The sequence below is a fragment of the Balaenoptera musculus genome, chromosome 16 (assembly GCF_009873245.2).
Source record: "Balaenoptera musculus isolate JJ_BM4_2016_0621 chromosome 16, mBalMus1.pri.v3, whole genome shotgun sequence".
Taxonomy (NCBI): domain Eukaryota; kingdom Metazoa; phylum Chordata; class Mammalia; order Artiodactyla; family Balaenopteridae; genus Balaenoptera; species Balaenoptera musculus.
In genome coordinates, this window is record NC_045800.1 from 54,001,884 (window position 1) to 54,025,332 (window position 23,449).

Sequence of the window (23,449 nt, forward strand, 5' to 3'; positions counted from 1 at the left end):
AGCACCTAGCACAGGCTTGACAGAGAATGAGTGCCCAATCAATGTGTATGGAAGGCTAGTTGGAAGAGAAAGAATCAAAGAGAGAGAATGAAAGGGAAAGAACAATTAGAAATTTTCTAAACATGCCACCATGGAACGCTTTGCTAAATATGGATACCATGACTACCAGGACAATAGTAAGTAACTTGAAAGCGACAATTGTGGAGACACATGGAGCCACATGGAAATATGCCCATAAGGGGTGATGGTGTGGGGGCATGGGGAATAGAATACAAGGTTGGCCTGCTTTCTAGAGACTACAACGGAATTGTCTGAGTATATAGGCACAGACTGGAAAGAACACTGCTGGAGGAATAGCGTCATCTCTTGGCATGGTTGATTTGATCTACTGGTATGGTAGCTGCGAGGGTAAAGTACCTGTTTTGAATCTACTAACATTGTGGTGAAAGTGTTTTTGATAAACCCAAAGTTGTCAGTGATCAGGGAAGCAAAGAAGAGGGCTTATGACAGCATACAGATCAGTGATTCTCAATGTTGGCTGCCCATTGGAGTTTTAAAAATATAGATTTCTAAGTCCCACTTACAGAAATCCAGATGTGCTTGTTCTACACGTGGCCTGGGCATGTGAATGCTGAGTCCCCCTGGGTGATTCTACCATGAAGCTAAGGTTGAAGCACATGGGCATAGAGCTTTGTTACCCAAAGCCGGGTCCACAACCAGCAACACCATGGCATCCAGAGGCTTTTTAGAAGGGCAGAATTTTAGCCCCGCCCTTGACCTACTGAATCAGAATCTGAATTTTTTTTTTTTTTTAACACATTCTAGTTAAATTTTAATTTGCATCCAAGGGCAATCCTAACCAATGCAGCCTTTTCAATTTTTATATTGTAATCTTAGTTTTAGCTTGAAGCGTGACAAATTTGTTGGCATTATTTTTCTCTCCTATATTAACTTTTTTTTTTAACATCTTTATTGGAGTATAATTGCTTTACAATGGTGTGTTAGTTGCTGCTGTATAACAAAGTGAATCAGCTATACATATACATATATCCCCATATCTCCTCCCTCTTGCATCTCCCTCCCACCCTCCCTATCCCACCCCTCTAGGTGGTCACAAAGCCCTGAGCTGATCTCCCTGTGCTATGCGGCTGCTTCCCACTAGCTATCTATTTTACATTTGGTAGTGTATACATGTCAGTGCCAGTGTCTCACCTCGTCCCAGCTTACCCTTCACCCTCCCCGTGTCCTCAAGTCCATTCTCTACGTCTGTGTCTTTATTCTTGTCCTGAATTTTTAAAAAAATTCACCAGGTGAGTACATGGACACGCCAGTCCAGAAAGCACTGGCAGCAGTAAGTAATAGGTTTGCTTTGTGCTGCCTCTTCTGAGAGAATCATGCCTTTCTTAATTTAGAATTTCATCTTTTGTACCTCAAACAACAGAATAGCTATGTTTTCTTCTGGAAATATTTGCTCTTTCTGAAATCCTTCTGTTTTCCTTTGATAGAAATTCAGTAAAACACGTAGTGTTTACTGACAAAGGTGAAAATGCAAGAGATCACTCAGTTTCTTCACCCGATCTTAAAATTGGAAGTGACCTTAGAAATTACCTCCAATCACACTATTTCACAATGAAGAAATCAAGATCCACGGAAGGTAAGATATTACCAAATGTCACATAGTGAGGAAGCAGCAGAGCCTAGATGTAGAACATCACCATTTTTGATATATCAGAGCTGTCCTTTTGAAAATTTAGTCTTCCACTGTAAAACCTGCTTAGCATTTTGTCATGTTTACACATGATGGCTTTCTTAGTTTGAAAATAATATATTTTTTAAAAGCCTCAGATGAATTATCTTGGTTGAACTAAATTCCTGGGGAAATATGATTATTGCCAACTTTTAACAAGTGCTGTATCCATTTCTCAGAAGGTTGCAGAGAACAGGTTCCCCCAACTTGAACTTTCTGCTCCTTGGGAAGAATACTAATTGTCTAGCCTAAACCTCTGAATCAGAGATGTGGTATATAAAATCCCCCTGATATAACAAGAAACCTGATGAGGTGCTGGCATATAAAACTGCTGTGGATGGGATGGGCATAGGATGACATCATGTTGCTGGTACCCAGGAATTCTCATTTAGCAGATATGTGAATTAACAAGCTAACTAGTAGAGATAAATAAGGGTTTCCAAGGCTTCACAAACATATTCTCAAGTATATGCAGAAAATCTTGCTCCGACATAATTACTGAGCTGCATATGGCTGGAGGATGCATCGTAGTGGCAGAATTATGAAAAGCCCCCTGGGACAGGGGTAAGGGTTGCATCGTGTGCCGGGCAGCACGACTGATTTAGTTCCTCACTTCTCTAAGTATGACCCATGGGCCAGCAACATGGGCATCACCTGGGATATGATTAGAAATACAGACTCTCAGGCCTCACCCCAGACCTACTCGACATGAATTTTCAGTTGAACAATATCTCCAGAGGATTCACCCACTCATTAAAGTTTGAGAAACATGAGTTTCATTCACTGCTTCCCAAATTTGTCTCCATAATGGAATCATCTGAATGTACAACTGCTTCTTGGGGGCTGTCTCAAGACCTGAACTGGAAAATTCAGAGGAGGAGCCTGAGAATCTACATTTTTAACCTTCAACCTTGATGATTTTACAACAGTGTAAGCCTGACAAGGTTAGAAGACCAAGAGCTTGAGTCCAACAGAACTGAGATTGGTGCTCAATCCTGCCACCTACTGGCTGGATGTCCTTGAAGCAGCTACCTTCCCTCTCCAAGGTTCCTTCTCGACATCAAATGGGGATAGGACATTCGTTTGCATATTTAACATGAGGACTAGGCAGGCGATCAGGAAATAGTGTACAAAGGCTGGAAACTTCTGCCTTGCACTTACTAAGTGTGAAATGGAAGACGGCTATTAGCATTTTTGTCTCCCTATTAACACCTCACATTTGTCCTCTCAAAAATGTGGGTGGTAGATATTGTCAAGGGTTCTTTTCATTCATAAAATTTATTTTTACTGAGTAGGTGGCAGGTTCCAGAAGCAAAGATGAACTCACAGCCTAGTGGGAGAGTCAGGCAGGTGAACAGGAACATTATAATAGAAACAGAAGTTTTGTTCACAAATGAATCATTTCATACATCCAGATAATGTTTTGGTTAGCTTGTGGGGGGAAGAGATCAGAGCCACTATTTAATATCATTAACACAATCATTATTTCTTTCACATATGCTAACCCAAGCAGAAAGAAAACAGCTTTCCAGAGCACTGAAAATCAAACCTTGTCAAAGAGAGTAAGGCTCCCGCGTGACTTCAATTGTGGCTGTAAATTAGCCTAGGAGAACACCCCAAAGTGTAGCAAAATTATGACCTTATTTAAAGTTGATGCCTTAACAGTTCATCCTTTCTGCCAGTTCTTTCCAACTTAGTGTTTTTCACTCTCCCTCGTTCTATTATTAGCCTCTGCTTTATAACTGCTGGAAAATGGTTTTCCTCTAGCAGTGGAGCCCTCCCCCTGATGCACATGCCCCTCCTTCCCAGGACTCAAAGCTGAGAGTTCCTAATTGAATTTCTGCCCTTCAGGAGTACAGGGTCATTGGGATCAATGTGCTGTCAGAGGACTCCAGGGAGGCCAGGCTCAGGGCATGCTGGCCTCTTGGCATCATTTTAGTCTCTTCATACTTCCATCTTGGAGCACTCATCTGCCTCAAAGCCTGGGGTCTGTTTGTTTAATGAAGTCTGCTGTTGAAATGATAACTCCTTTCCCCAATGTGAGCTCTAACTGCATTTATGATGTGTTTAAATGAGAAACTAGTCTTTGGTCATCTAGAAAGTCGCCCCATTTTAGGAACTCTCACGACCTTTCTTTTTCTGGTTTCTGCCTTATGTAAGTGTCACTGTTTATGCCAAAATGCTACCTGACTCATTATAAGGAAAACCCTACATGTCTACCTTACTTTGCCCTCCTGTGAGCCTCACAGCTCTCCTAGAGAAAAGAAATACTAGTTAAATTGGGGAAATGTAGGACATTTTACTTGAACATGACAGTAAGTAACTTTAAATGTAATTTCCTTACATTTTCCCTGAATAATTCAACAATGATCCATGGTCAAGGCACCTTGAATGGATGTGTTTAATTTGTTAGGAAAATTTTAGTGCTGGAAAATCATTTCTAATACCTAAGATGTTAATAAATTGATTTTTAGATTGCAGCTATTACATAGTCTGCAAATATTTCATATATATAGATACAAATCATAAATTAATTTTGGATAAAGAAAACGAATCTTGATTTCATAATTTAATCAATGTGACACATATTAAGTTTGAAAAACCATACTCTTGTCTGCTCTTTCCACTAACCATAAAAATTCTGAGTTTGAGGGAATGGAATTTAAAATGTCATCATGCCTTGATATGTTTTAGAGAACTACCTGGACACAAGAGAGGAAATAACTCAAGGAAATAATTCAGAAAAGAAGTGACCAATTGCATAAAGAATTTACGATATGAAACTGATTATTCTTAATTGCATCTAAAATAATTTTAAATCTCCTCCTTGTGGTTTGAAGGGAATTTTCCCCCAAAACAGCTCAACTCTCCATGCCTTTGCTGGCAAACAAGAGCAGGCTTCAAAATAAGAAATGAGTAGGCTCTGTTATAAAGCAGAAACTAACACACCATTGTAAAGCAATTATACTTCAATAAAGATTTAAAAAAAAAGAAAAGAAAAGAGTAGGCTCTTATCTTTCCAAATGCAAGTTCATATGTTACTTCCTCTCACAAGCTCTCCCTGGCTTCAGGACCATTGGGTTTTGGATTCTTCTATGCAGATATGAGCTATGCACATATAGTTCATATAGATAGGATGATACAGATCACAGAACTTGTCACATTGAATTGAACTAGAAAATGTCCTTCTTAACTGTTTTCTTAGGATTTTTTCTGAGAACATTCATCACTATATTCCTACCACCTGGACCTGAAACACTGAATATGCTTAACAAACATTGGTGGAAGGATGGGAATAATGTATAAAACTGACATTTATTTTTTAGTGTATGTAGGACTAAATCTTATACCACTCACATATGGCATATATATATATCTAAAAACGCATTCTATATCACTCAAATATGACATATATCTCCAAACAAGATATTCCTCAACTCATGTTTACTACTTTCATTTTTTTCCTATTCCTTATTTTAATTTTATCTTTGATTTCCTGTTCGTTTGTTTGTTTTAATTTGCAAGGGGGATTGTATGTAAATATACTTGCTGAAGATATTTCCTCCAAGTTTACCAGTCTGGTAAGGATTTCCTTATTATCCCAAGTATGAGTTTTAGTGCCCAGTGACGGTCAGTGTTTGCCCATCACGGCATCCTGTAATGCTAGACTGTGCTGACTTCTTGGCGCTCCAACTAACAGAAAGTTCTGTAAAGGAAGGAACCATTTTGTTTTGTTTGCTATTGAATCTCAGTACCCTGCATTGACTACCTAGGAAGTATAGCATATATGTACACTGTGTGTGTCTGCGCTTGGGTGTATATAGGATTGATTTTTTGCTTCAAGCTGTTTTCCTGATATTCATAAAACCACCAGAATAGCTGTAATCATAAAAAGTTAAACAGAGTTAGAGATGAACTCCAAGATAAACTTCGGAAACACTGACTATGTTCTGTAAAACAAGGAAGGCTTGGTTCTCCCATCAATTTTTTTAGTTTTCACAAATAATAGCTAGGTATATTGGTAACTGAAGAGAACACTAATTGGATGTTGGCGTGTACTTACACAGACTTGGGGTACGGTGGAGAGACCCTGCTCTGCCTTCTTATCCAGACCCTGCAGATACTTAGTGACTCAGGGAACTCTCAGCTGACTGGGGGAAAGTGGGAATAATACAGAGGTTGTATAATATCGTGACATTTATACTACGAAAAACACATAGCATACATATAGCAAATGATGGTCTGCTTTTCTAGGAAATTGAGTTTTGTCCAAATTAAAATTAGGGCAATAATATATCCTATTTAGCTCAGGGCATTCTTGGTCTATGCTTATTTTACAGGAGAAATTATTAAAACTATCCATTACATCTCAAACATTTTTGGGTTTGGAAGACAATCTATATGGTCACTCAGATTATAATATGTTGGGGAATTTAAATATGTATATATTACTTATATATAATTATAAATATATGTATATATTTAACCAATACTGTGATATCTTAAAAGATAACCAGAGTTTATATGATTAATTTTTAAGCAGTTGGGATTTTAGGATTCCTGGACCACTAGGATTTTAAAGGAAAGATGTTAGTGGAGAGGTTAAGTACATAGACCCTGGAGTCAGCCTGCTTAGTCTGAGTCCTGGGTCCATTTACTGTATAACCTGAGAAATGCCCTTGGCCTCAGTCATTACTAACCTCTCTCCAGGGCTGCTATGGTTGTCTGACACATAGGAAGCACCATATAGACATTCCCTGGGTTTATTCTATCAGGTAGATTTGCTGATGCTCTTCCATTTGGGTATAATGATTAGAGTACACAAAGACTGACATTTTGGTATATACAGAGACAATGTGATTAGGTCCTTAAATCATCTTTTATATTTTTTAAAAGATGCCCAGACCAAAGTTAATTGGAAAGAAATACCATCCTCAGTAAGGTGAAATGTTGCCCAATGCTCTAAAACTGAGGCTAGAGCAAGAGACCTCTCAATAGTAGACAGAGTGTGGCAGAGTGCTGCAAACTCCCTCACTGCTCCAGAAGATTACGCAGGACATCTGAGCCATCATTGTCCTGATCTGAGAAGGTTTTCACTGGAATGTTTGCCTGAGGAACCTGCCCAGCAGGGTCTGTGGGATGATGGTTAGTACTATTCACATCTATACAAACAGACCATCACTATCTAAAATGATATTTATGGATATATGTTCTTAGTTGTTTAAATAAACTTGGTAAAAATAATCTATACTCCACGCAAACTGCAGCATATGCAATCACAGCATTCTGACTCTGTGTGCAAGCTCCCAGACTGTCCCTGCCATAAGAGGACTGTGACCCCTGCATGCAGGAAGGTGCCCAGGGTGGCAGAACCAGCATTGCCGTAGAGGAGATACCTGAAGGGTCCTCAGCCTGCATGGCCTGAAGAGTAAGAGGGGATTCCTCTCTTCACGAATTGTCAACAGGGAGAATTCCCCTAACAAAAGGTGGCTTCTTGTTCCTGCTTTGCTCCCAAACTTACTGCTTGAAGAGCTACAAGGATCCTTGATTCTGAAAAGTGTTCCTGCCCATGATCAGGTATTATTGTGTTTTTAAATAAGTTTCTGGGTGAGTTTTCTTTAACTTCCACTGGTGGGTCTAAGCTGAATGCTGTGTGCTGGGAAACTCTGAGTACCCAGCTTGAAGCCCTGGCACAAGTCAACTGATCTCCCCCTTTTAAGCCTAAGTCTCCTAATTAAATAGGCAGATGATACCCACTCAATTTCTCTCACAGGATTCCAGCACACATGCTTTTGTTAGGTTTCAATATGAGCAGAAGGGAGGAAGAGGAAAGAACTATTATACATACTGTCTATTATACATTTAGAATTTTTCTATATGTTGCTGCTGTCAATTCTTGCATCAACATTGTAGGGCAGGTATTAGTGTGTCTGGCTGGCTCTCTGTCTCTTTTTTTAAATACAGGACTGAAGGTTCTGATTAAATCACTTGCCAAAAACTCACACAGCCAGTATAAAGCCGAGTAGAGCTTTTAACTCAAGTCTTTTCATCTGGAACACCCACATTTGCCTCATGTACCTCTTACCCCAAGTCATATAAGGAAGCGATTTAAAAACACAAACGTATATCAATTCTTCGATACAACAAAAAAAAACCCAAATCATGACAACTACCTCAAGAAACACCATTTCATGCTTCAAGGAGAGCTGCCAATCAAGTTAGAAAACATTAAAATAAGGTTAAGAAACCTTTGGCCATTAACTAAAAGATGTGTTATTATTCTTTATCAAATGTGCTTTTCCGGTCCTCTGATATTTCAGTAGCCCTTTAAGGAAAACCAGCTCGGGTGGAATGCAGCCAAGTTAAACCAGAAGAAGTAAACCGCTGCCTAAGTGTCATGAAGTTGCCAAGTTATGTTCCCTGTGTTGTTGCTCTTGGTTTGTTTGCTTTCTGAGTTAATAAGACGATTTTGACAAAGTTCATCCACAGAGAAGAAAAAGATGCATGGTTATAACCTGGCTCACTTCTTCTTCTCAAGGGCAGTCAGTAGACCACCTGGTATGAACATAGCTGTTGCACATTACTCAAATTACATCTAGGCTGCGGCAAACATTCTCCTGAACAATTACCAGATGAACTTGAAAATTCTTCTAAGGCTCTTACCCTGCTATTCAGTTCCACTCTACAGAGACTCTGACGCTAGGCTTGGAGTTATAGACGTTTCATCGTCCACTCTCTGCCGTCAATGGAGCTCAGGGACTTGTGCCAAAACCCCATTTCCATCCCGACTTGCTACAACCACAGGGAATCATTAGTGGCCGCTCTCAGAGCACTTACTGGAGAAGCTTTGGATAAAGAGGACCCGCCTTAAGTGGAAGAGCTAATTGACCTCCAAAGCGATGGAGCAAAGCACTGACAGGGATATCCTGTAATTTTATATAGTATATCATAGGGATATCGTTACATTGTGCCCAATCAAGTCTCTTAAACATGGAAACTTTGATTTCAAAACCTACTGAAGGAGAACTAGACACAGTGAAGAACAGCAGTTCCTGGTAGGGCTCTCCTCCCCTTTCAAACGCTCCCCACCTTCCACTCACCAACTCCTACGAGCATTTTACCCAGCTAGCTGCACAGTCCATCAGCCCCTTTATGGAAGTATTGCCTCAGGCAGTGGTTGCTATTGGACTGTTTGCCTCTTTTTCCAGCAGTTCCATGTTTCAAGTGATCCAAGCATCTTCAAATGAATTGCGTGATAGATTTCCAAAATGATCACCACAGGTCAAATTCAGCTCAAATGCTATCCTTTCCAAAGTTTTGAAAATCCATTTTTGCAGCAAGGCTGGTGCAACATTTAATGAACTTCAATTCAGAAGAGATACATCCTTTTAACTTAATTTGGCCTGAAAACACATTTGGCCCATTCAAATGCCTAGCAATCTTCTCAGTTACAACTGGCTACCTCTTTCAACTCTAGTGAAATATGCTACAAATAGCACCATTTCCAAAGTTCTTAAAACTTCTAGAAATGGCATAAAAATAAATATATTAGAGAATATCCTGCTTTTATTAAGGATATTTTGATTCAAGGAGTTTCTAGTGATTTGCTTTCCTTCCTTACCCAGCTTCATTTCTGTAGGATGTACCTTCCTATTCCTCAATCCATTTTTTTTTTATGTTTCAAAACACATGAATTCAGCATGGAAAATTATTATAAAGAGCATAAATGAATTTTTAATAAAAGGAGCAGGCACATTCTAATGGACTTGATAGTGTTTAATCTGGAATGGCTTAATTGAAAGTTCTCTTATCAGCCTAATAATAGTGAATTATAATGACCTTGATTTAACAGAGACAGGGACACTATCTTTCTCAATGGAAAGATGAGAAGCAGGGGTCAAGTGTCTTAACCAGATGTTACATAAATGAAATACATGTACAATGTAGTGATCTTGGAAAACTCATAAGGTTCAAAGAAGACAATTGCTGTAAATCCAATTAGCCTTTTTATTCAGCTTTTTTTCAGAACTGGACTGCTATCGTATGTTCAACTTTACAATTTTATATTCTGATTTTTCTACATAACATGATGTAATGAGCATTTTCATATCCTTAAAATTCTGAAAATTGCAGTTACGTTGAATTCATCCAAGGTATAGATATATTCTAATTTATATAGACCTCTAAATTCAGGTTTTCTTCATTCGTTTGTTTTGCTGTTACAAATCCTGTGGTAAACATGCTTAAAAATACATTTTCTGTAGGCTAAATTCTTAGAAAAAATTCAAAGGTGTTGAAACACACTGAAACATCACCTACAGAAGATGTTTAAGAAAATACGTTCCCTCAAGTAGTGAATAAGATGATGTGATTTACTGCACCCTCACCAAACTATCTGCTTTGTAAAATCATTAAATATATGATAGGCAAACAAAAAAAGTTAATTTGCATTTCTCTGTGAGGCTGAGTATTTGTCATGCTTACGGGTTACTTGGATTCCTTTTCAAGGGAAGAGGATGTTCCCCTCTTTTGCCCATTTTCCTACTGAGATTTAATTTTAGTGTTATTCTTATTGATCTACGTGACTTCCTCAGAATATCGATTCTTTGCCATGTTTGTTGTACAGTTTACTGACACTTTATCTGTCTTTCAATTTTGTTTCTGATTTATGATATTCAGATCAAAAAAGCAATGTTGTGTCAAGGCTGTTAATTTTTCCTTTCATTGCTTTTTGCTCAAAAGGTCCTTTCAATTGCTGATGTAAATAAACATGTAATTTTATTTACTGCTTTCCCTAATAATTTATTTGTTACATTAACTCTTAAATTCATTAAGAACAACTTTTGGTATATAAGGAGGAGGTAAAAATCCAACTTTGATTTGGTTTACCTAACAGTCAACCAAGTTTATCAAACAACCAGTGAGAGTGGTTCTCATTTTCCCCCTGATTTATGAATCTCTCCTTATTCTACACTAAGTTCCACAACATACCAGGTTCTATGTTTCCTAATCAGTCAACAAATAATCTATGACTTATATTGTAAACTTAGCAACACCAAGTTTGCCTATTTGTTGTTCTTTAAAATCTATCCAGTTATTTTTACGATCTTGGTATTCCTCTTAAATTTTCATCAGCTTGCTCTATAATTTCTAACTATTCTCACCATAAACAGTCTTTTGAAAGATCTGAAAATGCACTAAAGAGTGAGAAAATAACAGCAGAAAACCATGAATCCTCCCTCCCTTATCCCAAGATTTGAACTTTTAACATTTTGGGGCATACACTTTCAGGATCCCTATCAGGGATGATCTAGGTAGCTTTGTTACTATTCTTCCTTGGCAAGGAAACATAAAAGCGTTTCAGCATAATCGATTTTTCACAACATGGAAAAGATATCTTGATTCAATTCACAATTGGATTGCAATTTATTTTTAAAATACTAAAAAATATATATATAATCTTAACTTCTCTCAGATTTGAATGTTTAATCTTTGGAGACATGTAAAAAAGCAAACTATTAAATGAGCTAGATTCAGGTACACCCCTTAATATTGCTGCTCTGATCTATTAACTTGTGGTTTATTTAACTTGCAACAGAATCCAGTTAGTAATGCATCAGAAGGATAGCCCTGGTAGCATGCCAATCACACGAAAGTCATTTCCCTTGTTTTCCTTATTTCCTGGAGATGAAGTATTTCACTTACTCCAAGTGCATTACAAAGTGCAATGCCATTTAATTCCTAAGTTCATATCTGTATGTATTTATTCAACAGTATCTTTGTGATAGGAGATACTCAATAAACATTTGTCGAATGGAGGAGAATAAATGAAATGTACTACTTAAATAGAGTACTGTATAAAATGGCACATTATTAATAACTACATTGGAATTCTTACAAGTGGCTGATGCAGGAATAAATGGTAAGCCTTTTATTCACAGCAAAGCCTGGGAGATGAATAGCTGACACATGCAATGTGTGATTTCTTCATAGGCACTAGTAGGAGATTTATATGCACCTATTAACCTATTGGAGTTCCAGTTCTGTCTTAGGCTGGTCTTTTGTCATGATTAGCTATGTTGTGACTCTATGTTAAATAACAGTTTGTCTGTGCTGAAATATGCATGAAATATGAAGACAGAGGCCAAAATTATTATACATGTACATCGTTTCAGCCAAAACATAGATATATCTCTGCTTGTCTATGTTAAAAAAAATCAGACATGTACATATGTGCAAAAGAATTATTTTTCTGGACCTGAGATCTACTGTCATAGACTGGATTGTGTCTCCCAAATAACCAATATTGAAGTGCTAACCTCCAGTACCTCAGAATGTGACCATATTTAGAGAAAGAGTCTTTATAGATGCAATCAAGTTAAAATAGGGTCATTAGAGTAGACCTTAATCCAATATGACTGGTGTCCTTTTAAGAAAAGGAAATTTGAATAAAGACTTGTACAGAGGAAAGAAAATGAAAAGACACAGGGAGAAGATGGCCATCTACAAGCCAAGGAGAGAGGCCTGAAAGGGATCCTTCCCTCGTGGCCCTCAGAAGGAAACAACCCTGCCGACACCTTGATCTCAGACTTCTAGACTCCAGAACTGTAATAAAATATATTTCTGTTGTTTACACCACCCAATCTGCAGTGCTATGTTACAGCAGCCCTAGCAAACTAATACCCCTGTGAACTTAACAGAGAATATAGTGAGGCTGTATGTTAAAAACAAATAGGACTTCTTTTGTTTTTTTCAACATTCTCAGTTTTTGAAATGATGAATCAGACCTGCCTGCGTATAGTGGTGGGGCCTGATTTGAAACTTCCTTGGGGTAAAACACCATCGCAAAAGTCACTGCTTTAGGTGAGGCTTCTGATTCATCCCTTCATCAATCAGTTATAAATTCAAACTTATTTGACGGCACTGCCCACTTCCACATATGACACCACTGGATTGACAAAGGTAACGTTCACACACAGCTGATCATCGATAAGAGCACGGATGCACTTCGTGCTTTGAAATGGTACCTCATTCTTGGCTTTTCCCTTGAGGTCTTCAAGTCACCTGCGTGCTTTCTACCTGTGTGCTTTCTACCTGTGTCTGCATTGATCTAATAAACATAACAAGAAAAGAGAAATGTGGGGAGGAACCATTCCCACTGCCCTTGATCCCCAGCTCAGGTTTTCAGAGGACAGAAATGGGTGGTAACTTTTGTAAATGAAGTCAATGTTAACGGCACTGCCCAAGTCACGTGAAAGCCACCATGTCAAGGGTGATGAAAGGCGACGGGATACACAGTGGCTCTTATGGAGATCGGCCACTATCACTGATCAGCTCTTCCAAACCTGTGCCACTGTCCACTAGGAACCGAAGCTAGCCTTTGGAGCTAGGCAGGATTTGCTGACACACTCTAAGTTCATAACTATAAGGTGCATTTCTCTGCGCCATCTTAATAAAACAACATGGAATAAAGTTTTATAATAGCAATAGCGAGAGAAGAAAGTCATAATTTTCCATGCTTCACGATTCGGAATAATTAATTTAATAACTGTGTCATATGAGAAGAGTAAATAAAGAGAAGGAAAGGGGTGTGGATATATATGATCACTGAAGCATATACAATTGCAAGGAAAAACAAATTACCAGGGTAGCGCTGGAAATAAAAGCTTGGTGGGAAATATTTTTTTAGATGCTAATTTGATTCTTCTATGGAGCCTTAAAGCTACAGTGTCTACAAGACCACTATTTACCTCCACTTGATTTTTAGCAGTTATATAACCTTTTGTTTCTAAAAACCAATTAAACACCTTCTGGATCTCCACTGGGAATTTTCCCTGTTCTCTACCTAGACTATAACAGGACTATGATTTCATTTACAACACCTTGCTGGAGAGTATTTCATCATCAGAGGTGTTAAACAAAACAAAACAAAAAAGGACTGAAATTAATAAACGAGAGCAGAGTCAAAATAAGATGCAGTTTTCTTTGGACACAGTTACAGTCTCCAGGGTTTGGTTCACAGTAAACACTGAGACTCTAGATCTTAGCTGAGCAGTTTCTTTGCTATGCCACAATCTGTAGGTCTGCAGGAAGAGATTATTTCTGAGTATGAGCATATGTGCTTAAATCCCACACCAAAAATATAGGCTTCTAAAGTGAGTAAATAATTATTTCTATTAAATTGTTACATACAAAAGTAAACCTTCCTTTACTTGATCAGGTGAAACATCTTGTCTACTGTAATTCAGTTTTCCTTCCTCAAATACTAAAGATACCAGCCTCGTTCCTTCCCATATGAAAACTATTGATTCTGCTATTCAAACACCGGACTATATGTATCACATTGTATATTCCTGGAGCTCAGCACCCCCTTCCACCTCCAGGCCTCTCTGAGGACCTGCCCTCAGTGCCAGTCGCCGCAGTGACTTACCGACAGTGTTTATGGGATCCGGTCAAGGTTTCGATCACAAAGCACTCGCCATCATTGAGACAGTAGGCAAGGTCCTTGTCTCGGCAGGGTTTGAAGTGCTCAGATCGCTCAGTGGAATATGTCGTCGTATCTGTTGAAAAACACAGAGAAAGGCTGTCAGAAGTTCATTCTGACACCACCAGCTCCTGTCATTGGGCTGGACCTGTGCACTGAGACCTTCTTATGGCTGCTGACTCTAGCCAGACAGGATGGAACCTTCACTGTACTGAAAAAACACAACTGGATATGACCATTTTATCGACTGAATGTTTGTGCCCCCCCAGAATTCAAATATTGAAATCTAACCCCCAATGTGATGGTATTAGGAGGTGGGGCCTTTGGGAGGTAATTAGGTCATGAGTGGGATTAATACCCTTATAAAAGAGACCCCAGAGAGCTCCCTCACTCATTCCAGTCATGTGACGACACAGCAAGAAAGTAGCCCTCTATGAACACGGAAGTCCTAACCAGACACTGAATCCACAGGCACCTTGATCTTAGGCTTCCCAGCATCCAGAACTGTGAGAAATAAATTTCTGTTGTTTTTAAGCCACCCAGCCCATGGTATTCTGTTATAGCAGCTAGGACTAAGACAACTACCGGATTCAACTGTCTTCTTTCTCCACAAGATTTTAACAATTGGAATCACCCTAGACAAGTCCCATCAGAGGACACATTACCAGTAAAAGTTGAATGACCCTACAGTCAAATATCTCAAATTCACTTTCATTAATTTCAGCGTTAAGAAACATGTTGTATTAAAGGATTGAAACAACATCCCCTTCCCTTAACTGTTGTCAAACGTCATTAAATATCTGATCAACGTACATAATACTGTAACTCTTCTATGGAAATCAACGTCAGTTTCTGTGTGTGTGTGTGTGTGTGTGTGTGTTTTATCTTTTTTAAGTTATGGCTGTAATTTGCTAATAGCTAAGCCAATTATTCTTTCACTTTTTCCTTTTATTATGTAATTAAAATGCAAATGTACCAAATTCTGAAACAGACTCTCAAATGTGAGGAATGAGTCTGGTAAATATTTAACAAGACTAAATTATTGTCATTTTTTAGCATTATCTTAAACATGTGTTTTTTAAATCATAATCACTTACTTTTTTGAATTAAGTTATATATCCATATCAGCTTCCTAAATATGAAACTAATAATAAGTATAAGCATATGCGCTCTACTGGATGAAAAATCTGTTATAACGTGTAGACATTCTTGTTTCAGAGTTTTAAGCAACTAAAATATGAGCACCAATTTCATTGCAATATTCAAGAAAAATATATTTAAAAAGTCAAAGATGGATACATGATTCAGCATGTAAGCTCTTTTTATTTCCTTTACATAGATATAGATTAATAATAATGTTCAACAGCATGGGCCATTGTACCAGTTTACTAACTGGAGGTCACAGTGAGCCTCTTCCTACCCACCATCCGAATGGAGGGGAGAGTTATTATCCAGAAAGAAAATTCACTCATGTTCTCCCCAAACCTAAGAAGCCTCAATGGGCCCCTTTCCCATAGGAAGAACTCCAAATTCCTAAGTAGAGCAAAGAAAAACATAGACCAGGTAGAATTTTGCCTGTCTAGCCTCATCTTCTTGCATCCTAAAACACACAACTTCATTTCCAACTATTATCCTATTTCCCCAATACCAGGAACTATCACACTGATCCTTCTTCCTGGACCATCTTTTTCTTTGCTGGAAAACATCCAGCAATTCTTCAGAGTTTATGTCATCTTCCCCTTGTGTCTCCCAGACCTTTTATTGCTTGCATCACTGTATTCAATGCTGCAAGTAACCATTTGTTTACACCTTTATCTGTTTTAGTCTGTAAGTTCCTTGAGGTCAGAGGTTGAGCCTTAATCAGAATTGGTGCTCAGTAAAAATGTCTTCAATAAATCTAATAACTCAAGGGGGGGAAAGCAGGGGGTGGGTGTGGGATGAATTGGGAGACCGGGATTGACATATATACACTAATATGTATAAAATAGATAACTAATAAGAACCTGCTGTATAGCACAGGGAACTCCACTGTACAGTAGAAACTAACACAACATTGTAAAACAACTATACCCCAATTTAAAAAAAAATCTGATAACTCTAACATCATTAAAGTTTAAACACCATTGATGAAAGATATGATCATTAAAGATATTATAATCATCTAAAAGTTAATGCATATCTTACAATAAAAAGTTAGACATAACTTTCACATTGTTATCATTTTAGTATAGTCGTTTTAATATTGATAAATATTGCAAAATAACCACATTGCCTTCAGATTCACACAGACCCTACTCATATGCTATTCATATACTGTGAGCATTGAAAAATCCACTTCTAATCTTCTCTTTCTTGATCATACAATGGGAACTTATTTTTTTCTACTTCAAAATATTTGCCTGTTAATACTTTGGCATGAAATAAAGGCTCTGCAAAACAGACACATTTTTTGTTTGTTTGTTTGTTTTCCAGAAGATCTCCTCTACAGGGAAGATTTGTTATTCAAGACAGCATGTGATAAATAGTTACACAGACTCAATCTCTCTTTCTATGGGAAATGTTTAAAATTCAAGAGCTCTGAGCCAAAAATTCAATAAGAACCACCACACAGTTGACTACTACTCTGACCGCTGAAGTATATTAATTCATGATCAGTTAAATTTTCCTTTAGTTTCTTATTATCCATTTATTGATATTCACTGATCATTCCTCTAAGAACAGCTTTTCATTAACATAAACTACAGCATAAAAAGGGAGATCCTTATTTTATAATCAGTGGTTTTAACAAGCTACAGACTCCAAGAGCAATACAATGGCAAAGCAATCACAATCAATTAGTTTCCATCTGACAACTACTGTCTCTGGTGGTTACCGCCCTATTCTACCAACCACTTTATCACTTTACCATCCATCAGCACAATACACAGGATCAGAACCAAGTAAAATGCCTCTGCAAAGGCCCAAGGTGGGGGAGTACAGAGATGTCAGGTCTAACATGCCCTCACGTTTTCTATTTCCATAGCTTAGAGAATCCCAAAATTGATTTAAAATACACATGCTTATCCTTCACAATGACTTGACTAAATTCTAAGAGAACATCCTTATTAAATATTTTAAGTAACTTGATTTAGTACGCAACAGAATATTAGTCTTGATCCTTCTATAGATAAATAAAATGCAGTTATCAATAAATTTGAAATCTTAAGAATTTACCCATGCATTTCACTATATAGTACCCATATAGCACTACGCACCTAAAATCACAGAGGTGTTGGGAAAGGTAAATAAAATTCACCATGAGGTGAAATTATATACTTGTAAGGCATCATGCCAAATATGTGAGTGGAAAGATAGAAAAATTCCTTAATGAAATCACTAGGCTGCTGTACTAACTCTAAGACCACCTACACACTTTTGTAAGGTAAATCGTAAGTATACTGTGTCTAAGTCACTGTTAGCCTTTCTATTACTTACAACCAAACAGTCCAAAGAGATGGTAATAATTTTGGATGACAGCCTCCAATACTTATAGATCTGCTTAAAAGTACATGTATGTATATATTTGTTTAATTTTTAACATATACAATATATTGCAAACATATAAAATCAGAGCATAAGTAAAAATGAGATAAAAATAAATAAGGTATAATCCTGATTTTCTTTCTGTGCCCTAAGGTGACACGGTATGCCCTAATATATCCAGCTGAGTGCTTTGTTCTGAAGGGGAAACATGGGACATTTGTGAGAACGAGATAACAGATAAGATCTAACTCCAAACTATAAAACTTATGGCCCTAAATATCCTTGGGGTACCTTAACAATCAGACATAGAACTCTCATCTATAAACTTATCCAACATATTCAGAACCCAGTGTTTATGTTTTAAAACTGCATCTCTTTTAAGATAGTCTAATACACTAAGGTGGCTACGGTATATGGTACTATTTTGTCATGTTTTTAAAATTCAAGGGGCACCTTCTGTTTCTAGGAATGACATCTGGTAAATAAAATTGTTATAGAGCTCCCTGTTGTCTTCAAAAAATTACATGGATAAAGGTCCAAGTAAGTAAACTAGAAGGGGCCAAATATTCCCATGAATTCTCATTTGTTTTCCAAGGCTCTCCCTTACTCCACAGTACCTCCTTATCAGGCATCACTCTCCCACAACATCAGCTCATGAACCTCCCATCTTACTGGACCGTGAGCTTGTGGGGGTGGAGGAGGTCTTCACATCGCTGATCCACAGTCTTACAGACAGCCTGACACAGAGGTGCACACAATAGATGTTTATAGAAGAATGATCTTTTATAACATGAGTGTTTTTCTAAATGTTCTGTATAGTCAAGTGTGCACATTTTGTTATCATCATAAAAGAAAAACTCTATATGAATAAATGTTTATAAGTTAGGACATGAGATGAGTTCCAAAAGCAATTTTAGGTAAAGTGCTTAGAATTTTATAAGAGCAGAAAATCAACTCCACAAAATGGAGGCAAAGGGAGGAGAAAAAAAACAATAATTAGGGAAAATATTCAGAAAGAGATGGTATGAAGGATAAAGGAATGTTAGGCTTAAGAAGAACAGAGATGGTGCTTAGGATAGGGATTCCAAGCACCATGAGCAAAGTTCAAGGTCTCAGGACAAGGAAGTGCAGTTGCTGGCTTGAGGAATAGCGCCCATTCACTTGGGACCACAAAGGCTGTGCAATTATCCAGACCGCTCATCTGGCACTTGTTATATGTAGTTTAATGTGTTTTCTTATATTTTTATGGGTTTTGGTCTCTCCCCAGGGAGGTCAGGGAGAGTGCTTTGCTTTTAAGTTCTGTATTTTTTCCGCATCATGTAGCATATATAGTGAGCAATCAGTACAGTAATTAAACGCACAGTGGGAACTAGTGGTGGTTAATTCATTAAAGGCAAAACGGGAAGAAAATGTAAGGCTGGAAGACAGAAATCCCTGCAGATTTTGCAATGAAAGTTAATTTATTAATGAATTAAAACAATGACTGGTTTTCCCCCTTAAGTACTGACTTGAACCTGAATGTGACTTATGGAGGTTTTCTCTGTTGCCAGCACAACACTGCACACTGTGGGAACACAGATTTTGTTGTAGGAACAAGAGTGCTAAATGGGCTATTACAGATAATAATTGCAGTAGATAATCAAAGAAAGGGAGAGCTTAATTCACACTATAGTTATCTCTAAAGGCTTCCCAAAGGGTTGGTATTGGAGTTACATCTTGAATGGGCATGATTTAATTGGCAGAGGAAAATGAATTCTAGATAGGAAGAGCAGAAACACCTAAGGAAGGAAAGGTGAGGCACAGCTTAGACACTAAATCCATCTTCCCATGCCTGACTTGCAAATGTCAGATTCATGAAGCAGTTTTCTCCTTCCCCCACTGAGTTGATGACATGACAATTCTCTAAGAAAAGTTAAGAATCTGGTGATGCAAGCTTTTAGGATTAGCAAAATACCTTTACAGTCTAGAAGCCATTTAAATATGGTTGTTGAGGCAGAGTCAAGATGGCTGTGTGGGAGGACGTGGAGTTAGCACCTTCCCACAAGTAGGGCGCCTGCCAGCTGCTGGTGGGGGACTCTGACGCCCAAGGAGACGGGAGGAACCCCAAAATGAACCAGTAGGACATAGGGGGACTGAGGTGGGAGGAGAAGTGGAGGCCAGACAGGATCGGCACCCCTGAGGCTGGGGAGATCAGGAGAGGCAGGCGGGAGGGACTCTCCTGGAAGAGCAAGAGAGAAGCAGAGGACGACTGCCTGGCCCACTCGGGAACAGGGAGCCTGCTGAGCTCCCAAGCCGGTACCGCCCCCCTCCAAAGCCCCATCCAGGCCACGTGGGCCCTGGGGGCATAGGAGGGAGGCCGGGGAGATCAGGAGAGGCAGGAGGGAGGAGCCCTCTGGGAGGAGTGGGAGAGGAACAGAGAGCAACTGCCCAGCCCACTCGGGCCCGGGGAGCCTGCTGAGCTCCCAGGCGAATCCCCCACCCTTCAAGTCCCCTCCAGACTGCGTGGGTCCTTGGGGGCATAAGAAGGAGGCTGAGAGGAGAACAGGAGAGGCAGGCGGGAGGGGATCAGGAGAGGAGAGGAGGGCATTTGCCCCACCCACTCAAGCCCAGGAAGCCTGCTGGGACCCCAGGTGAGGTCCCCTGCCCTCTGAGACCAAGAGTGAGGGGCACACCTGGGTCCCTTCTGTCCCTTGAGCCTAAGCCTCACCACCCTACAACCCCCAGGGCCTTTTACAGCCCAGTGGGTCCTGAGCACTGGCCCTGCCCACAGCCCAAACCTCGCCCTTACTTAGGCCCCACCCCACCAAAACAAAGGCCTTCCCCCCCCCCCTTTTCTTTTCTTTTCCCTCCTCCTCTTTTTTACTATTGTGGTACTGATGTACCTTCTGGGTGTTGATTCATCTATATTTTTATTTTTATATTCTTTCTAACATATCTGTTAGTTTCCTAGTCTAATTTTATTTTTTTACCTTACTGTTCTTTTTTTTTTCTTGTTTTTGCTGCCCCACACAGCTTGAAGGATCTTGGTTCTTAAGCCCAGGGTCAGGCTGAAGCTCCTGTGGTGGGAGCTCTGAGTCCGAACCACTGGACTAACAGGAAACCTCAGACCCCAAGGAATATTCACTGGAGTGAGGTTTCACAGACGTCCTCATCTCAGCACCAAGACCCAGCCCTACCCAACAGCTTACAAACTCCAGTGTTGGAAGCCTCAGGCCAAACAACCAGTAAGACAGGAACACAATCCCAGTCATTAAAAAAAAAAAAAATGAGACAGCAAAAAAATATGTCACAGATGAAGGAGTAAGGTAAAAACCTACAAGACCAAATAAAGGAAGAGAAAATAGGCAATTTACCTGAAAAAGAATTCACAGTAATGACAGTAAAGATGATCCATGATTTCAGAAATAGAATGGAAGCACGGATTCAGAAAATACAAGAAATGTTTAACAAAGGTCTAGAAGAACTAAAGAACAAACAAAGGCCATATGTGAAAAACCCACAGCAAGCATCATTTCAATGGTGAAAAACTGAAAGCATTTGCACTAAGATCAGGAACAAGACAAGGATGTCCACTCTCGCCACTATTATTCAACATAGTTTTGGAAGTCCTAGCCACGGCACTCAGAGAAGAAAAAGAAATAAGAGGAATACAAATTGGAAAAGAAGAAGTAAAACTGTCACTGTTTGCCAATGACATGATACTATACTTAGAAATACCTAAAGATGCAACCAGAAAACTGCAAGAACTAATCAATGAATTTGGTAAGGTTGCAGGATACAAAATTAATGCACAGAAATCTCTTGCATTCCTATACACCAACAACGAAAAATCAGAAAGAGAAATTAAGGAAACACTCCCACTTACCATTGCAACAAAAAGAATAAAATATCTAGGAATAAACCTCCCTAAGGAGGTGAAAGACTTGTACTCAGAAAACTATAAAACACTGATGAAAAAATCAAAGATGACATAAACAGATGGAGAAATATACCATGTTCTTGGATTGAAAGAATCAATATTGTGAAAATGACTATACTACCCAAAGCAATCTACAGATTCAATGAAATCCCTATCAAACTACCAATGGCATTCTTCACAGAATTAGAACAAAAAGTCTTACAATTTGTATGGAAACACAAAAAACCCAGAATAGCCAAAGCTATCTTGAGAAAGAAAAATGGAGTTGGAGAAATCAGGTTCCCCAACTTCAGACTATACCACAAAGCTACAGTAATCAAGATAGTATGGAACTGGCACAAAAACAGAAATATAGGTCAATGGTACAGGATAGAATACCCAGAGATAAACCCACGCACATATGGGCAACTAATTTACAAAAAAGGAGGCAAGAACATACAATGGAGAAAAGACAGCCTCTTCAATAAGTGGTGCTGGGAAAACTGGATAGCTACATGTAAAAGAACGAAATTAGAACACCACATAACATCATACACAAAAATAAACTCCAAATGGATTAAAGACTTAAGTGTAAGACCAGACACTATAAAACTCTTAAAGGAAAACATAGGAAAGACACTCTTTGACATAACCACAGAAAAATCTTTTTTGACCCACCTCCTTGAGTAACGAAAATACAAACAAAAATAAACAAATGGGACTTAATTAAACTTCAAAGCTTTTGCACAGCAAAGGAAACCACAAACAAGACGAAAAGACAACCCTCAGAATGGGAGAAAATATTTGCAAATGAAACAACAGACAAAGGATTAATCTCCAAAATATACAAACAGCTCATGGAGCTCAATATCAAAAAAACAAACAATCCAGGTAAAAAATGGGTGGAAGACCTAAATAGACATTTCACCAAGGAAGACATACAGATGGTCAAGAGGCACATGAAAAGATGCTCAACATCACTAATTATTAGAGAAATGCCAATCAAAACTACAATGACGTATCACCTCACACACATCAGAATAGCCATTATCAAAAAATCTAGAAACAATAAATGCTGGAAAGGGTGTGGTGAAAAGGGAACCCTCCTGCACTGTTGGTGGGAATATAAATTGATACAACCACTATGGAAAACAGTATGGAGGTTCCTTAAAAAACTAAAAATAGAACTACCATACAACCCAGCAATCCCACTACTGGGCATATACCCAGGAAAACCATAATTCAAAAAGAGACATGCACCACAATGTTCATTGCAGCACTATTTACAATAGCGAGGACATGGAAGCAACCTAAGTGTCCATCGACAGATGAACGGATAAAGAAGATGTGGCACATATATACAATGGAATATTACTCAGCCATAAAAAGAAATGAAATTGAGTTATTTGTAGTGAGGTGGATGGACCCAGAGTCTGTCATACAGAGTGAAGTAAATCAGAAAGAGAAAAACAAATACCATATGCTAATGCATATATATGGAATCTAAAAAAAAAAAAAATGGTACTGATGAACCTAGTTGCATGGCAGAAATAAAGAGGTAGACATAGAGAATGGAATTGAGGACATGGGGTGGGAGGGCGAAGTGAGAGTAGCCTCGACATATATACACTGCCGTGTGTAAAATAGTTGGCTGGTGGGAAGCAGCAGCATAGCACAGGGAGATCAGCTCGGTGCTTTGCAGTGACCTAGAGGGATAGGATAGGGAGGGTGGGAGGGAGGCTCAAGAGGGAGGGGATATGGGGACATATATATGCATATGGCTGATTTGCTTTGTTGT

The 23,449-nt window shown here is 38.7% G+C and overlaps 1 protein-coding gene across 10 annotated transcripts in view; it reads right to left on the reverse strand.

Moving 5' to 3' along the window:
* NRG3 (neuregulin 3) overlaps positions 1 to 23,449 on the reverse strand; it is a 1,112,157-nt gene that overhangs the window by 611,402 nt on the left and 477,306 nt on the right. For all 10 annotated transcript variants that reach the window (XR_005016924.1, XM_036829745.1, XM_036829744.1 and 7 more), the window contains exon 2: positions 14,178 to 14,307. Coding sequence is in view for 9 of the 10 variants with exons in the window: in XM_036829745.1 (XP_036685640.1) it covers positions 14,178 to 14,307 (130 nt within the window). In the remaining variant the exon portion in view is untranslated. The remainder of the gene's footprint in view (positions 1 to 14,177; positions 14,308 to 23,449) is intronic.